We start from the raw sequence: 17,107 nt of genomic DNA on the forward strand, positions 1-17,107 counted from the left end.
TTCATCGGAAGAGTTCTGAAAAATATTTTATTCAAGTTCAAACGTTCCTAAGCGCTCCTTTAAGGTTCACGCTTCACTTTGACAACAATGTGCATATTGGAGCATAAGTGACAACTGATTCTAAATGAATTAAAGCAATGTTCAAGCAAAACAATACTGACAAAAATGTGTCAGATTAACAAAAAAAAAAAAAAGTTACATATCGAGTACTACGTAATGTGAAATAAATACAAGATTGTCGGATCAAGACCAAGATTGCTTTTTGGTCCTAATGTTGCTTGATGACCACCAGGTTCTTCAGCATGTCAAAAGAGTTCCCGTCAGGCTCCACTGAAACGATGCCCTGCTCCGCACTGTGGACCTGAAGGAAGCCGTTGCCGTCTAAACCCACCACCTCCGCTTCATGGCCATCCTCGCGCCAAAGATGCACCAGACTTCCGCTGGAACAAGAAACAAAAAACAAAAACAGGGATTTCCTGTCTAAGGTCAACTTTTATAGAGTAGAGTAATATCCATCTCATCCATCTACAGCATCTACGAGGGATGTGACGATATCCAAACATCACTATACGATAATTAGCACGATATTGTGGGGTTTGCGTAATTTAAAAAAAAAGTAAATATTGTTAAAAAGAAAAGGGAGAAAAAAAAAGAGCTCATATTTAAAAAAAAACCAAAACAATATTGTGGTTTTGTACACAACAGCAATGCATATTAACAACCCACAATCTCAAAATAACATAACACGTTAACTCATTCACTCCCAGCCATTTTCATGTTCTATTGCTATCAAAACATGGAACCTACCAAAAGAAAAATGTCTCTTCTTTCATCAGGAAAAAAAAAAGAAAAAAAAAGTACGGTATATTTTTTGTATCTGTTTTTATGTTTTGTAGCAATTAGCATTAGAATTAGCTAAGTTTCATCATTATTCACAAACCTGTTGAAAATACTGGGGAAAAGAGCTTGTTGCAACATGGACCTGGTTGATCTCTTATACTTTGCTGCCACCTGCTGGCCGTTTTTTTTTTTTTTTGTAATAAGTACCATCGCTTTAAGCAACCGCTTCAGGTCAGAAACTGCATCAAAGCCTTCATACAAAAACTCTAGCATACAAAAACCTAAAAAACGTATAAATACGTTTTTGGGAGTGAATGAGTTAATATTGCACGCACACATCGAGTTCCTCCACACATAAGTCACAAGCACATTATCATCTGAACATTAGTGTGGATTCTAAACATAGAAGGGCCAAAAGAGGCCTTGTGAAAATTACATTACACTCAAAAAAAAAAAAAAAAAACACGCCACCAGAGGGTGCTAGAACTGCACAAACGGAAATCAACCTGACTTTAACAGATGTGTACCTTTTAAATATTGCGACCATGACGACGACGATATTGTGGCGGTTTTAATATCAGCATCGGCCGATTTTAAGGGTGGACCGAGCAACAGTCGCGTATATACCAAAACAAAAACAAATATGAAGCAAAAGTGTGTTTCTGTTAAAAGGTGTTAATTTGTGGAATCATTTGGCAATTGACCTGAAAAGATGTCTCACTTGTTGAGTGTAAAAAAATGTTTAAAAGCAAAGTTAAAAAAAAAATTACTTGTGTCAGATAAAAGCATGAAAATTGTATATATGAGTATATGATTTATAAATGTATTATGGTATATGTGTAGGAATTTCATGTACATATGTTGCTGGCAAATTGTATTCATAACCAGGTTTATACATTTTATTTTTAAAAAAATATTAACCTCGTATTGTATTAATAAGGAAATAAGTCGAAATATATCAGAGGTAGAACTCGATAAGTTTTTAACTTCTGAACATGTAAACTGTGATTGATTGATGATTTTATGCGGTTCTTTTTTAATTCTTTTGTTTGTATGTTTATATGTTCAATAAATCCAATCGATCCAAAATATAATTGACATGAAATGTACTATTTGATTTCATTGCGACGTCAGCAACGGCAGCACGTAATCGGCTCACCTGTGAAGCCACCTTTCGTAGTAGAGCGGCAGGATTTCCTGGGCGCCGCCATGTTGGAAGCAGTCGATGAGGCTCTCCAGGCAGCTGACGGTCCGAGCGATTAGCTGCGCGCAGCTCAGAGCTTCCAGCTTGCGATTGTGCTGGATGTTGTGCTGCCGGATGAGGTCGTTGACGCACAGCGTTGGGTTGCTGTTGCTCACGTTGAAACCGCAGCCTGGAGTTTATGGAATACAGGAGAAATAAAAAAAAAATAAAAAAAAATGGACGACCATTTTTTTTTTTTTTTAGTGCACTGCGATGATACAACACGGATGTTACCGATTCGTAGATGGAAGGTTGAACGCATCACAGTGGAAGTGACAAGAACGCCTCCAAGCTTGATCAGATTGCTGTAGTAGATGTCATTGGGCCACTTCAACCGCAGGTCGATGTCCTGAGGAACATTAGAAGAGAATACAAATTAGGGCTGTCAGGTGATTAGAATTCTTAATCAGAATCGACTTTAACTCATTTGCTCCCAATAACGTGTAAATACGATTTTTTTTTATGTTTTAAGTGTCCCAAAGAGGTATTTATACGTTTTTTTAATGCTCGAGCATACAGAAGGCTTTGATGCAGCCTCTCAGCTGCAAAGAACGGTTGCAGAAATGGTAGTTATTACACAAACGGCCAGCAGGTGGCAGCAGAGCAAAGGAGATCAACCAGGGCCATGTAGAAAAAAAGCTCAATTACTTACAATTTTGAATAGATTTGTGAAAACTGATGAAACTTTGCTCTCTTCTAATGCTAATTGCTGCAAAACGGAAACAGATAGAAACATACTTTTTTTTTTCCTGATGAAAGAAGAGACGTTAATCTTTCTTTTGATAGGTTACATGCTTTTATAGCAATAGGACACAATATTCTGTGGGCCTTGCAAAATCAGTCAAAATCCAGTCAAACAGCCGGGAGGGAGCGAACGGGATTGCGAAATGAGAAAATGGCGGCGAGTGAATGAGTTAATAGTTAACTCACAATTAATCGCAAAAACTGTTCTAAATGTACAATAAAATGGACAATAATATAATCTTTTTCCAAATTTTTATACTCTAACATAAAAGTGGGAAAAAAATGTTAAATAGAAATATGGTTGCATCTTTTAGTAAATGATACAGTAATTTCATACTTCATAAAATTGAATTAAAATTAAAAAGACATACTGTAAAAAACGAGTGATATTGATTTGTGTTGAGGTCACTTTTCTACCACTAGATGGCATAATTGCATTTGTAAGATGCATTTTTTTCACATGAACTCATTTGTTCCCAAAACTTAACTGTTTTTTTTTAAAGTTTTAAGTGTCCCAAAGACGTATTCATACGTTTATTTTTGTGTGTGTTTTTTTTTTTTTTTTTTTTTTTGTTAGAGCATATGTAAGGCTTTGATTCAACTGCAAACGACAATAATTATTGTTTGTGGCACCTCAAAAATGCTCACTTGAGCATAAAAGTGCTCCTCGCCGCGTCTCATTTTGCCTGGCAGCACTGCGCAGGCCGCTTTGCACTGCCTTTCAGGCGCACTATTTCAATATTTAAAAGTCGTCAGTCGTCGCAATTCATTTAAGCAGGTTTGATCAACAATTTTGCACATGCTAAATTGATCTATTTGCATATATTCCACCCATAAGGTGCAAAAATTTGGTAACACACAATCGTGGGTGCAACTTCCACATCCATTAACATGAACGTTTTTGCATGCAAATGCATCATGCACAATACAGTAATTGACTAAATCAGGCCAATACAGTACTATCACATACTACACTAGTATTGACACGACGTCATGTGTACATATTGATACCTCATATCCAGGAAGCGTACGCACAGCTTCGATGACAGCGAGAGCAGCCAGATGTTGCAGAAAGGAAATCCTCTGTCCAAGCCTGGAACTCATCTTGATCTGGACGCAGAGTGTGAACATGGCACAACCCAGAGGGCTGAGCCAGGCATTTCTTCCCCGCCCTGCAGTGGGGGAGAAATGATGGGAATTAATTTGGATGATTTTTTCCCCACTCACAAGACGGCATTTAGCATTAGCCAAACCTCTGCTATACAAATACGCCAAAGACGCTCTGGCAAACAGAGAATAGGACACAGTACTGTATGTGTTTGCACAAACCAGATTGTCCTCCTGTCAATATCACGTGACACACAGTATGCAGACTTACTGCACAGGAATACTGACCTCTGCCCTGACTTTGTTGAGCTGCTATGACTATTAAACCAACATCTTCTGGTAAATGAAGATCCAGTCTAGAGGGAGACAAACACGTTGAAGAAGAGATTAACTCATTCACTCGCCGCCATTTTCACATTTCGCAATCCCGTTCGCTTCCCGGCTGTTTTACTGGATTTGGACTGATTTTGCAAGGCCCACAGAATATTGTGTTCTATTGCTATAAAAACACGGAACCTATCAAAAGAAAGATTAACGTCTCTTCTTTCATCAGGAAAAAAAGTATGTTTCTATCTGTTTCCGTTTTGCAGCAATTAGCATTAGAAGAGAGCTAAGTTTCATCAGTTTTCACAAATCTATTTCAAATTGTAAGTAATTGAGCTTTTTTTCTACATGGCCCTGGTTGATCTGCTGCCACCTGCTGGCCGTTTGTGTAAAACTACCATTTCTGCAACCGTTCTTGGCAGTTGAGGCTGCATCGAAGCCTTCTGTATGCTCTAGCATTAAAAACAAAAACAAAAACGTATAAATACGTCTTTGGGACACTTAGAACATTTAAAAAAAACGTATTTATACATTATTGGGAGTAAATGAGTTAATTAGTGTTAGTGAGTCAGACTGGTGTAGATCATGGCGATTCTTTGCACATCTATAAATTGAAGCGCAAATCATTGTCAAAAAAAAAATAATCATTCAGAATCTAAACTCGATTCTGAATCGAATCGTAGGCACAAAAAAATCTGAATCAAATCGAATCGCGAGACAGTCAAAAGATTCCCACCCCTACGGAGGAGCAAAGCATTGTTGACGCCACCTCGGAACGGGTTCTTCTTTTTTTTTTTGGGCTCAGTATAGCACAATTTGTGTACGTAATGATGAAACACAAAACATGTCTAAGATGAGAAAAACGTGTTACCCTTCAACCAGGTCCATTGTCGATGAAACGACATCAGCGTACAGCAAAGTATGTCCCAGCAGAACGGTTGTCAGGTTTTTGCAGTAGGTATCCAAACAAAAGTGTTCCCACTTTCGGGAATCGGGACAATCGGTGAAGAGCGAAAGAGAGTGGTCATGCCCAAAAGCATCATCATCTTGTAGCTCGCTACTGGGCACTACCCTGAGGGACGCCTTCGACATGACAAGACCATCGTCATTTACGTGCGCGTGGAGACACTGAAGAAACTTTGCTTTGGCCTCCTGTGGAGAAGACGCGCGGGAAAACGTGTCGTCGTTTAACAGTACACAGAAAAATGGACAATTGCAGAATTATGTTCATGAAAACTTGAAATGGAATCTGGAAGAAAAAAAAAAAAATCTCATTCACTGCCAGTCATTTTCAATTATTTGAGTTCCCCGACTTGGCAGCCATTTTAACTGACTTTGGTTTCTCTTAAATGAACTAATTCAGTGAGGAATGTGAATAAATCTGACGGAATTGATTGCATTATTTAGTGAATTTGTGACCACTTTTTTTTTTTTTTTTTTTTTTTTTTTTTTTTTTAAATATATATTGCCAAACTTGTGAAGTTTGTTTTCATTTTTTTGGGAGGTTTAATATTATGACTTCTTGCAGAGGACAGGTTGAATAACAGACCTGCCGACTGCAGACCAGACAATCAAACAAATTTAGACCAAAAAAAAAAAAAAAAAAAGTTTCAAATGGATGATAAAAATTTTCATGAGAGGTTATGAGTTGGGTTTACTGGTGAACAAAAATCAGGACAGTAGCGTTTTTATTGAATCTGGATTTCTTCACCTTGAAGTGTTGCTTTAGTTTTGCTCGATTGTGCTGGACTAGAATCGCTCAACTTGGCATTGCAAATTAAGAGGGTGACACGGGAGTCGATTTGCACTCCCATCCCACAGGAAAAAAAAAAAAATCCAGTCGCGTCCAAGTCCCAGACCACAATAAAAAAAATATATCCTGTCACATCCCGCCCCTCATGTAAATGAGTCCTGTACCGTCCTGTTCAGAATGACACGCACTCCCGTACTGCTCACATTTTAGAGATCAGTTACATAAAAAAGAAAAAAGAAAAAAAAGTCTTAAAAGCCTTACCTGAGAGGTGGCCAGAAGGTAAACCGGACTTGGTGCTGGAGTTTGGTTTACCTGGCAACTAAGGCCAAGAGAGGTCAGGATTTCTGCCAGGACTTGATAATGTCGTACATTGTTGGCCTTGAAACCATCAAAACTCTCAGTTGTCTGATTGTGGAAGTCGGGAGCGTTTTCCAGATGGATCTGCCGACAGGAAATATACAACAAGGTATTACGCCAACGAAGCCTTGTAAAAATAGACGGACTGAGCACCGAGTCAAGCACGTTTGTGTCCACTGATGGGGACAGGAAACACGGTACTTAAGTCCGTTTATTTTTATGAGGCTTCGTGTCATAAAGCAATAATTGTACGGTTGTACCACTTTTTTAAATGACATTTTCAGCCTCAAGTATTTTTCATGCCAATATGGACCCAAATGACAACTTCACTATTGTGTGAGAATGGATTAATGGCATACGACGAGGCGCTCTAACTTGTGTCCAAATTGTGAAGTTGGTCGTAAACAGAGGATCCTCCGCTATAGTATCGTGATTGGTACATCAATTCCACTTTTAATAGAACATTATGTTCAACAATATGTTCAACATGTCTCACCTGACACAAGACGGCTTCCCCGCCTTTCTCTCCATGGGGGACCCTGACGATCACCACATCCTTCCGATTGGCGCCATCTTTGAGCTCCCCCCAGAGCTCCAATTTCCCCGATGTCAGGACATCTCTGGGAAAAACCTTCCCACTGGCCAACACGCTCAGTTCCAGTTCTGCGCTGTCCTTTCGTGCGAAGCTCAGTCTCCGCACCTGCCCAGGTCGCTGGTCTCCGTCCTCGAGAGAGACCCCGGCAGGGCACAGGGAGGACGCGAGCCCCAGGACCTTCCCGCCGCGGCTCAGGTAGTTGACGAATCTTGTGTGAAGCTGCGGCGCGAGCGCGTCGTCCTCTGCCAGCACCAGCAGCCGAGAATTTTCCATCCAGGGTTCAGTCAGGACTTGATGCGGCTGAAGAGGATATAGAACGTACTTTTCCGGGTTTAGACACCCGCTTAAAGCCCGTCGAACTGCTCGGAAACGCTCCTCGCTCCCATTTGTGTACACCACAACGTTTGGCAGTCGGTCGTCGGGTTCAAATCGGCGGTTTTCGCGAAAAGAACTCGCGAGATCGTGTTGGAAATCCGGAAACGCTTCATCCTCGCTATCCAGACACAGCGAGCGATCGCGAGGGCTGTCGGAAATGTTCTCCGACGACGTGCATCTGACGGAGAGGATCGTGCTGTTCTCCAGCTCCAGGCATTCATGGCAGTTCGCCAGGTGGAGAGGGTGACCGTGGCTCTCCGCGTGGTGACGGTCACCCGAGAAATCAGCCTCAGAGTCGGTCCCGCGATCCTGTCTGCAACAAGCAGGCTCCGATGCGCTTCGTTTTTCCGAGTTCTTCTTTGCACAAGGGGTTGGAAGTAGGTTGTTTGGGTGCTGCAGGTACGGCAAAAGGTGACTATTGTGAAACAACATCGACTTTGCATGAGTGGGCTCCACTGGGGATCGAATCAGCTCACTAAGAACGGATTCACGGAGGACAATCGCTGTGGGTAGATAAAAGAAAAGTCTTTTTTTTTTTTTTTTATGAACGCATGTGACATTATTCAATTAACGGTCCACTACCGAGATACATACGGACAATCCTTGACGGCACGAGTCCGTTATCCAGTTGTAGGCGGTCCTCTAAAAAAGCCACCGCCAGCCGACTGAAATTGTCAACGCTGGCCTGAGCCACCGCGCTGAACGGCTGGTCGGGGCTGCGAGCCAGAGGTCGGCAAAGGTCAGACCACTTTAGCACCTGCGAAAAGTTGACGCTTCTGTCATGAAAGCAGTTTAATAGACTTGTTTGCAAAAACCGTAGTACCTTGACTTACAATTAGCCCAACTCATCAATTCTTTTTTTAGTTATGAGCAAGTCGCTTGGTCAAGCACATCATTTATTGCCGAATGGGCGTGTCCCGTAAATTATTGGCGTTTTCATGGGGTATTTGCAGAAGGCATGTTTTAGACCAGCGTTTCACAAGCCTGGTCCTCAAGCGCACACGATCCAGCCTGTTTTCCACGTATCCCTATTCCCAACTCAGCTGATTCCAGTAACAGCTCATCGGCAAGCACGGGAGAAGCCTGATAACGATCCTCACCTGCGTTGGAAATGGGAGACATAGAAAACAGGCTGGATGGTGTTCCCCGAGCTCGAGCATTCATGTTCCCGTCCATGCTCAGAATTCCAAAAATTGATATGATTTACATGTCATTGTTAACTCTTTTACTGCCGCGTTTTCAAAAAAACTTTAATGACAAAGGCTCGTTCACATCATCCTGGAAAACGTTCTATTTCATCAGATTCCGTCATGTTTCATTGCAATTTCATACACCGGCAGCCCATTGAAAAGAGATACAATGCTGCCATCTGCTGACCAGAGTTATGGAGTGTTTTTGATTCCACAACCCATTGACCAGGCAGCGCTGCACTTAGACGTTACACTGCCCATTTCTAAAAAAAATAAAAAAATAAAAATGTAATTGACGTCATTTAACGTTTATGGAGGCATACATCATGATTTTACTAATCGCTATTAAACGTTTTTGGCAGTCAAAGAGTTAACGCTGAAAAAAGGGATACCGGGCGGTCCTTAAATAGCGGCGACTAACTGTAATTTAGTGTTGACCGAAGCGGGGTTAAAATAAACGTCGACGATAACAGATTTTGGTCGGCAAATGAAGGACCAGCGGAATTTGACGCTCCCACAATCTCCAGATATCATGAAGACAGTGACCAGTGACCAGCTTGCTTCATGGCATTCTCATTCAGCATTTATCATTATTGTAAAATTGTTGTCATTCTTTTCAATCCATGAGCTCGATTCTGACACTCTATTGTAGAAAGGTACCTACCTTCTATAATATTTTTTTACACACAAAAACGTTTAAAGTGTCACATTTTGTCCCACAAAATTAAATTGCAAGAGTTACACAGTGACTTGGGGTGCCTACATTGTTTGGTGTGTTGCGGCGACCATTTTGTCCAGCAGCTTCTATGACGAATGAAATGTTGTCTATCGATGGAGCACAAACAATGGTGGACCCCGATAAGACGTTCCATTTGATTATGTCGTCACATACCTGGAAAACGAACAGACAACACAAAACGAGCACAGAATTGGGATTTTCAGCTGAGCTGTGATTGGTGGTTACCTGACAGCACAAAACTTCTGATCCTATTGTAACTCCGTGAGTCACGTGATGCATTCAAAACACTAGGAAATAACAGCACTAAGCGAAACAGAACATGACGTGTAACCAAATAACCCAACTCGTTACAATACCTTGAGTTCCGCTACGGTGACCGACTTGTCTCCCAGTTGCAAAAAGATGTTGTCCTCGGGCGAATGTTGGCCTGAAGGGACTGAAGAGGGTGTCGTGGGCAGGACGGATATTGAGGACGAACGCGGTCTGCGGGTGAAACTCAAGCTTCTGTTGCTTGTCAGCGTTAAGAGTCTGTTGCGAATCAGCCGTGAATAACATTTGTGGAAACGTACCCACAGATACACGTAACACAATGTTATCAACATCCTAAAACGTAAAAACTGCGCCTACGTACAATATGTCATTGTTGTTGTTGTCCAGCCGCTGATAGTTGGTACTGCGTGTCACGGCAGCCTGCACGATTTGAGGTGCGCATGCGCAGCAGGTCGCCTTTTTTTTATTTTATTTTTTTATAAATCACTAACTACGGTAACAATACTAGGACATGAATGTCTGCTTGCGTAGCTGGGTAAGTAGCTGTAGATTTGTGGAGTCACCAAGGTAGCCTATGCCAAATGAATAAATTGACTTCTACGCGACATTTTCACTATGTTGTCTGTCTCTACGGAGATAATGCCACCATACGTGACATACTGTTAGCATCCGTGGTTAGCACCGGAGTTTCGCTCTGAAATAGGAAGTGTCAGACAGGATGTGCGGGGGGTAAACTTCAAAATAAAATAAAATGCACTTTCAGAATCAGACCCAGGAACAGGAAGTGGTGGTACCGTAGTACAGATTTCTCGGACCAAGTTGGAAAACGCGCCTCCACTGCGTTTTGTTCCCCCTTATGATACCATCAAGCATAATAACCATCTTTTTTTCTTTTCTTTTTTTTTTTTTTTTTTTGGGGGGGGGGGGGGTGTGTCTTGATTTGACGTTTACATCACATATTCTTGAGATCAGTCCTGAAATATGTGCTAACAGTAAAATGGAAATAGACTGGAATCGCTAAACTTGAATCATTAAATAGAAAAAAATGGATTTTAAATTACACAAATTTAATTTGTAATGTTTATTTTGAATATTCACATTGAAAAATTTGATCTGAATGATATAAATCGAGTTTGAATTTAATTTACATGAAAAGGCATTAGATCATCGTTGAAAGTACAACTCTATATTTTCATGTTCAGTTCTTTCAAAGAAAATGCAGTTTGCTCAATTCAAATGACCTGGAACAGACATCCTGTGACACGTCCCGTACAAACATTTTTTTGGGGGGGGGGGGGGGGGGGGGCACAAATTGCTAACCAAGTCCAAAATTCAGCAAATTTCAAAAGTAGCTTTTGTAAATTGCACAACATTGATTCATTATTAAAGTTATGGATTCACCGTGCTTCCTCCTGAAGTGCCTTTTTACTGAGGCTAGTGTTTGGTCGGGGGACCAACATTTGCATGCCAAGGGCCACTTGAATGCAAAGCTTGCAGGATTCTCAGTACCGGACATGCAAAACATGTAGTGGACCAGTTGACATATGCATATAGAGCGAACGAACACAGGTGCACTCCAGTCAAAACAACCGGCATCTGTCACGCCCTTGCCACAGCTTTCAACATTCCCAGAGAGTGCTATTGAAAGGAGTACTGTGATTTTTTTTTTTATTGGATTTGTGTGTGTGGACGATGAAGGATTATCGATAACAGCTCTCGTCATTTGAGAGCGATTGTTGAAGACGGAGGATCGAAAAGACTTCCAACATGCCTCGGTCTTTCCTTGTGAAAAAGAAATGTGGCGTTTTTCCAGCATACCGTCGGAAAAAGTCCGAACGGACTGAGCGGAGAGAAAACGATGCAGATGGTAAGATATAGTGATAGGCCGATGATTTTATTTTATTTTTTCAAGGCCGATACCGATACAGGTTATTCGTGGTCAAGGAGGCCGATAACTGATATTTCAAGCCGATAGTCATTTGCAGTAAAATAGGGAAAAAAACAACACAGAAATCCAACTTATGGGTTCTTCAATCATCGTATAGTCATATATGGTGATGAAATGGCGTCATCCTAAATTCTAATATAAATTTCACTATGTTTTTGTTTTGCAATGACATTATTGTTTATTGTATACCCTGTAGTGAATAAGGAGACGAGATCGTGGAGTTTTGATTGTCAAGAGTGCGCCACAGCGCCTCCTCGGCCGCAATCGACTTTCGAACGCAGCGCGGCAATTCAAATTAAATTGCCGGTGCCGTTGTCGGAATCGGGAAGAACGCTTGCCGACCAAATGTACGGCCCGGCCGCACAAATGCTTCAGAGCTCCTTCTACACGCCGACGACACCGGAACTGGTCGCCAAAGCAAAGGTAAGATGATGATTTTTCTTATGTCACAAAGTAAATCTCAACACTGAGAAAAAAATAACAGAAAATTGCTCTGTATCATATCAATGAAGAGTTTTCGTTTGATTTTTCTCAGCCCCGGAGCGCCAATTTTGCCGGCAGCTTCGTGTGCTCGGTGTGCCACAAGGTGTTCCCCCTGCAGCGCATCCTGATCCGCCACATGAAGTGTCACAGCTTGGTGAAGAGGCATCCTTGTCAGTTTTGCGGCAAAGGTTTTAACGATACCTTCGACCTCAAGAGGCACATGCGAACGCACACGGGTGAGGAACGAGCGTCCGCGCTTAAGCGTTTAACATCTGCGGCGATCTTCCATGTAATATCCCCGCTTGAAAGGGATGCACGTTCTGCACAAACATGACCGACGGACTAAATAAAAGTCTGACTTCCCGTTTGGCTGCAGGCATACGACCGTACAAGTGCGAGCTTTGCGAGAAGGCGTTCACGCAACGTTGCTCCCTGGAGTCGCACATGAGGAAGATTCACGGCGTTCAGCAGCAGTTCGCTTACCGCCAGAGGCGATCCAAGATCTTCGTGTGTGAGGACTGCGGCTACACGGCAAATTGCCCCAATGAGTACTTCCTCCATTTAAGACAATGCCACCCCGGCAACGCTGCCCTCCACAGGCACTCTCGCCACAAGGTACAAAATGGTGGCTATTGTGCATCGGGAATTGCTGGAGCCGGACCCTATTTGGTGTACTCTGCATTTTACATGTGAAGCCTCTCTGAAAAATAAAAAAATGGTTTTAAAAATGCCATCTTTTGTTTAGCTTCTTAACGCCAACGTCCATCCTTATGCTGCATTTCCAGGCAGGTGTGAAATTGGATTTACCCTCCTCGTATTCTGCCAGTTGTGACCTCAAAGCATTCCGGGTGAATGTAAACAACAAAGATGACCGATTCCGATCAATTGTTTTGGTTCATCAAAACACGTTTTGATTGGCCCATACAGCATAATAGCGGGTAAGAACTTTTCCCACACTTAAAGGGGGAAGTCAAACGTTTACATTATGTTGTACGCGCCAATCACGACTTACCTGTTGTTAAGTTTGGTCACGTGACGTTCACAAGCTGAGCCGTGATCGTGACCGGAGCAATTGCAAGTTTGCAAGGAGCAAAATGGCAGCCCCGAGATGGATAAAAAAAAAAATAAAATCAATTTTTTTCACAATGTGAATGGCTGCTCCGCAATATTATTATTATTTTTTGTATTGTTTCTGGATGCATAAACAAACAATCTCTAATGAAGCACAAACTTGAATAATACAGAAAAAAAGTATTGTTATGATTATTATTGATTCCTCACTTTTTTCTGACGATAGCAGAAAGCGCTCTCATCTCGAATGCTGACAAATTATTATTTTTTTTACTGCTCCAACTGTCCGATTTTGGTCTGTTTCTCAGTAGTGGCTTTGAAGATGCTGTCTCGGTAGTACTGCAACTCTTTGATGCTCTCCCTGATGTCCTCCAAGGCTCTGAAAGAGAAAACGAAAATCGATTTCAGCGTATTGAATGATCCTTTCAAGCTTGAGGCATTGACTCATTTTGTCAATAATTAATATGATACTCTCATTATTTTTCCACGTACAATTAGTATCTTTAAAAACACATTTAGCAACTTGCTGTCGACTGAAAATGACATCACAAGGTGCCCAGGTAACCAATCACAGCTCAGCTTGTTTTCTAGGTTTGGTCATGTGACATTCACACGCTGAGCTGTGATTGGTTACCTGAGCACATTGTGATGTCATTTTCAGTCGACAGCAAGTTGCTAAATGTGTTTTTAAAGATACTAATTGTACGTGAAAAATACTGAAAACATTACATTTATTATAGGCAAAATATTAACGTTTGACTGCCAAAAATGGCGAAATAAGTAAAGTATCCCTTTAAGTGTGCAGTTCACATGCTCAAAGGGAGTAGGAATAGACGAGCAGGTTATTTTTATATCAAAAACAAAAGTTAACGCTCATGTTCATACCTAATTTAGAGCTTTTTCTAACACTATAGTTTTACATCAATTTGAACACGAGTCCAATACTCAACTGTTGTTGTTTTTTTTTTGGAGGGTCCCATACTTACATATGTAAGTATGAAACCCTCCAAAAAAACAAAACAAAACAAAAAAACAGTCGATTATTGGACTTGTTTAGGCATTGCCATCTTGTTTTGAAACTGATGGCATTAAACAAGGACAGTTTGACAGGACAACAGTTAAATTTGAGCGACCTTACAATAATTATCTTTACCTGTGGGTTGCTTTCTTACGTGGCGCTCTCTCATATTCCACTGGAAACCACCTCCTTTGTTATCAAAAACACACAAAAAAAAGTTTCTTGCCACACACCAAGCCACACTAGAGAGTTTTGTCTAGAAATAAATAAATAAATAAATAAATATATATACGTATATATATTTTTTTTTTTATTTTTTTTTTTTGGGGGGGGGACACATTTACAGGAGCACGTATGTGTAATTTAATAGTGCATCCGAAATATTAAACAAGAATGATCTGACCTGCAAAGCTCCTTAATACTGCTGACATCAATGATTCTGTAGTGGAGGTGATTCATGAAGTGTGGCATATATTTGTCCAGGAACCTTTTGTCTGCATGCACAGAATTTCCTGCACGAAAAAAAAAGCAACAATTATTGTCAGTGGACAATGGATGCAAAAAAAAACACACAAAAAAAAAACACTTACCAGCTAAGGGACATTGTCCAGGTGGAGTGTGCTGTCGGATAAAGGATAGAAATTCATACTCGGCTTGTTCCAAGGTGATTTTACTCTGTCGTACTTCCTGGGTCAGTCCAGTCTGGACAAAAAAATAAAAAAAATACACATTTATTGATTTACACCTACACTCACTCAATGTTCTAAAGCATTCTAATTAGGAAAAATCTGTTTTGACTGTGTGTGTGGACAGTCACGGACTCATTTTTGTGATCAGCAATCATCAACATCACCATTCCGCGGAAATTGTCCAATCACCATCGGCGGTTGATGGATCGGAGCAACAGTGATTGTTACAATTCTCAGATTTTACCGTTTGAATGGTATGATGGAATGTTTGGTCACGTTTGTAAATAGTGCGGATATTGTATTGCATTGTCACGTATGAAGAAAAATCATGAATGAAATGATCTGCCAGAAAAATCGCAATCCAATCTTTGACGAAAATTGTTCAGCGCTAGTCTTAAAGTCGGTAATAAACATAAAGTAGTTGAATTTCATTGATGCCTCCATTGTTGCCGACTAGACAAAAGACAGGCTAGCAATCGCATACCTTGCCATGTTGCTCTACACACCACTCTGACATGGATTCCAGGACGTCGTCGGACTGGGTTATGATCAAATTGGGCCCCTGCCAAGATAATACATCTGAGCTGAGATTGGAAGATCATTGAAAACAGTCAAAACAACAAGAATAATAAGAATATTTTTGGGATTACTTCAGCCAAAATGTTCAAGTCGGAGTCTGTAATTATGCACGCCATTTCCAAAATCTTGTCATTTTCGATGTCCAAGCCTGTCATCTGCAAAACAAAACAAAAAAAAGAGCACGTGTGTACTAATACTTTACTGTATACAAATTTTAAGCACTGATAAGGTTGCAACTCATTGTTGAGATACATGATATCATTTATTTTAAATACATATATAGTATTATCTGGATTGGTATATATTTGTATAGAAAATTTGTAGGTATTCAACAGGTGCTAAATAAAAGCACTTAAAAAAAAAATGTTTCAGCTTAGAACTTGAAATCAGGTGTGCTGATTCCAATGAACGGGATCATTATCAGGTTTATGCAGAGCTTGCTGAAGAGCTGACATATGAATCAGAAGTGAAACATCCAAAACCTGCAAAATGCAATTCTTCTTTTGTGCCACCCCTCACTGTCCAAATTTAATCTAAAATGAAACAGTTCCAATGAAATTTCTTTTTATTATTATTGTTTCAATGATGTCTCTTGTAACTGTGGAAACATTTATTTGAATAAAAATATTTCAAATAATGATTTATCATGGAACATGTGTCCCACAACCCACACCCTGTTACCTATGGAGGCCCAAAACTGCCAAAATTTGAAATAAATAAATACATGTCTACATAAATATCTAAATAACTAAATGACTAAAAGTGAAAATAAAAACGGATTTATTTCCATTTATTTTTTTACATATAATTTTCGAATTATATTTCTTTATATTCATTTTTTATTTTCACCTTTTAGACATTTATTTATTTCGTCATTTATTTATTTCGAATTTTGGCAGTTTTTGTCCTCCATTAGTTACCATAACCTTTTTAGCATGATAGAAGAAGAAAGCCAGCGAATCCGGATGATACGATGGGCTTGACGTCATCAAACAGTTATCCCAAAAAAATGGGTAGAGCATTGGTATGTCCTCAAAATGACTTCAAATTGAACTTTTTAAGCATTTTAATTTTGACGAATTTAATTACGAATATAAATGATACTTTCGTATGCAGAACATGTTTCGTCCCAACTCCCAGGAATCAGTGATGTCTCCGTGGATAAGGTTTTTCGTTACAAGGCGTTGCAGCGCTGGCATTTCCAACAAATTATACATATACATACATACATATTATAGTCTTTTCAAAAGTCTACACACAAAACCACACGTCGCTTGGGTGTGTGACAGCACATTATCGCTCGTTACAACGCCGGCTTGAGCACTGATAACACAATTGTCGTGACTTGCCTCCAGATCCACCCACACCATCTTTTCAGACCAAGTGACGTTCATGTTCTTTCTTCAACAGCCGACAGAGGTGGAAAGCCCAAATTAAACATGTCATGGAAACAATAATTTAAAAAAAACAAAAAAAAAAACGTCTGAAACACACGTCGTCGGTGGACACTAATGTCGCTTGTTAATTTTTAATTTTTTTAATTCCGGTTTTACGTCAACTGGACTGTACGGCAAGGAAGTTCGAACAGTCATTTGGGAATTGTAGTTCACTTACCGCGTGATGCCTCCCTGGAAATGACGTCATCGGGTCATGTTGCCCGATGATGTCGTTCTTTTTTGTTCTTTTTTTTTTAACTTCCAACAATTCTGTATTTGACAAATTGGAATCTACAGCCAGAACATTGGCATTCAGAAGAAAAATAGTAAACATTATAAAGGACAT

At 40.3% G+C, this 17,107-nt stretch overlaps 3 protein-coding genes across 5 annotated transcripts; 1 reads left to right on the forward strand and 2 right to left on the reverse strand.

Moving 5' to 3' along the window:
* Nucleotides 1-13: 13 nt before the first annotated feature.
* On the reverse strand, nucleotides 14-10,035 carry hlcs (holocarboxylase synthetase (biotin-(proprionyl-CoA-carboxylase (ATP-hydrolysing)) ligase)). Of its 2 annotated transcripts, none has more exons than XM_077504205.1 (11): nucleotides 9,624-10,035; nucleotides 9,292-9,353; nucleotides 7,933-8,095; nucleotides 6,865-7,841; nucleotides 6,273-6,452; nucleotides 5,130-5,410; nucleotides 4,223-4,290; nucleotides 3,839-3,999; nucleotides 2,318-2,432; nucleotides 2,000-2,213; nucleotides 14-440 (listed from the first exon to the last, which is right to left on the reverse strand). In XM_077504205.1, exons 1-11 carry the CDS (start codon nucleotides 9,820-9,822, stop codon nucleotides 269-271), a joined length of 2,592 nt encoding a protein of 863 aa, XP_077360331.1. In that variant the 5' UTR covers nucleotides 9,823-10,035; the 3' UTR covers nucleotides 14-268. The 2 variants fall into 2 exon arrangements, with proteins under 2 accessions (XP_077360331.1, XP_077360330.1); XM_077504204.1 differs by having other exon boundaries at nucleotides 9,292-9,420; nucleotides 9,624-10,034.
* Nucleotides 10,036-10,840: 805 nt separating this feature from the next.
* smfn (small fragment nuclease) lies at nucleotides 10,841-16,869 on the reverse strand. 2 transcript variants are annotated; one of them, XR_013279663.1, is made up of 8 exons: nucleotides 16,675-16,869; nucleotides 15,397-15,480; nucleotides 15,231-15,308; nucleotides 14,648-14,759; nucleotides 14,461-14,569; nucleotides 14,193-14,246; nucleotides 13,250-13,418; nucleotides 10,841-12,668 (listed from the first exon to the last, which is right to left on the reverse strand). XR_013279663.1 is itself a non-coding variant. In XM_077504208.1 (7 exons), the coding sequence occupies exons 1-7, from the start codon at nucleotides 16,717-16,719 to the stop codon at nucleotides 13,310-13,312; spliced, it is 591 nt and encodes a 196-aa protein (XP_077360334.1). In that variant the 5' UTR covers nucleotides 16,720-16,869; the 3' UTR covers nucleotides 13,099-13,309. The 2 variants fall into 2 exon arrangements, 1 of the variants encoding a protein (XP_077360334.1); XM_077504208.1 differs by lacking the exon at nucleotides 10,841-12,668 and having other exon boundaries at nucleotides 13,099-13,418.
* LOC144005820 (putative transcription factor ovo-like protein 3) lies at nucleotides 10,863-12,668 on the forward strand. Its single transcript, XM_077504206.1, has 4 exons — nucleotides 10,863-11,404; nucleotides 11,682-11,908; nucleotides 12,021-12,204; nucleotides 12,345-12,668. The coding sequence occupies exons 1-4, from the start codon at nucleotides 11,305-11,307 to the stop codon at nucleotides 12,659-12,661; spliced, it is 828 nt and encodes a 275-aa protein (XP_077360332.1). The 5' UTR covers nucleotides 10,863-11,304; the 3' UTR covers nucleotides 12,662-12,668.
* Nucleotides 16,870-17,107: the final 238 nt, after the last annotated feature.

The sequence above is a fragment of the Festucalex cinctus genome, chromosome 18, assembly GCF_051991245.1.
Source record: "Festucalex cinctus isolate MCC-2025b chromosome 18, RoL_Fcin_1.0, whole genome shotgun sequence".
Lineage (NCBI taxonomy): Eukaryota > Metazoa > Chordata > Actinopteri > Syngnathiformes > Syngnathidae > Festucalex > Festucalex cinctus.

What these genes read in the sequence shown, in the direction of transcription:
- hlcs (XM_077504204.1), bottom strand. Translation starts at nt 9,869, where the DNA reads ATGTTGATAACATTGTGTTACGTGTATCTGTGGGTACGTTTCCACAAA. An exon ending in ACCTTCTGGCCACCTCTCAG is followed by an intron (nt 5,411 to 6,272) that starts GTAAGGCTTTTA and finishes TCTTCTCCACAG; the next exon opens with GAGGCCAAAGCAAAGTTTCT. An exon ending in TCAACAAAGTCAGGGCAGAG is followed by an intron (nt 4,000 to 4,222) that starts GTCAGTATTCCT and finishes CCCCCACTGCAG; the next exon opens with GGCGGGGAAGAAATGCCTGG.
- LOC144005820 (XM_077504206.1), top strand. Translation starts at nt 11,305, where the DNA reads ATGCCTCGGTCTTTCCTTGTGAAAAAGAAATGTGGCGTTTTTCCAGCA. An exon ending in GAGAGAAAACGATGCAGATG is followed by an intron (nt 11,405 to 11,681) that starts GTAAGATATAGT and finishes TATACCCTGTAG; the next exon opens with TGAATAAGGAGACGAGATCG. An exon ending in GCACATGCGAACGCACACGG is followed by an intron (nt 12,205 to 12,344) that starts GTGAGGAACGAG and finishes GTTTGGCTGCAG; the next exon opens with GCATACGACCGTACAAGTGC.
- smfn (XM_077504208.1), bottom strand. Translation starts at nt 16,719, where the DNA reads ATGAACGTCACTTGGTCTGAAAAGATGGTGTGGGTGGATCTGGAG. An exon ending in TGGTGTGGGTGGATCTGGAG is followed by an intron (nt 15,481 to 16,674) that starts GCAAGTCACGAC and finishes TTTGTTTTGCAG; the next exon opens with ATGACAGGCTTGGACATCGA. An exon ending in GTGTAGAGCAACATGGCAAG is followed by an intron (nt 14,760 to 15,230) that starts GTATGCGATTGC and finishes TTTTTTGTCCAG; the next exon opens with ACTGGACTGACCCAGGAAGT.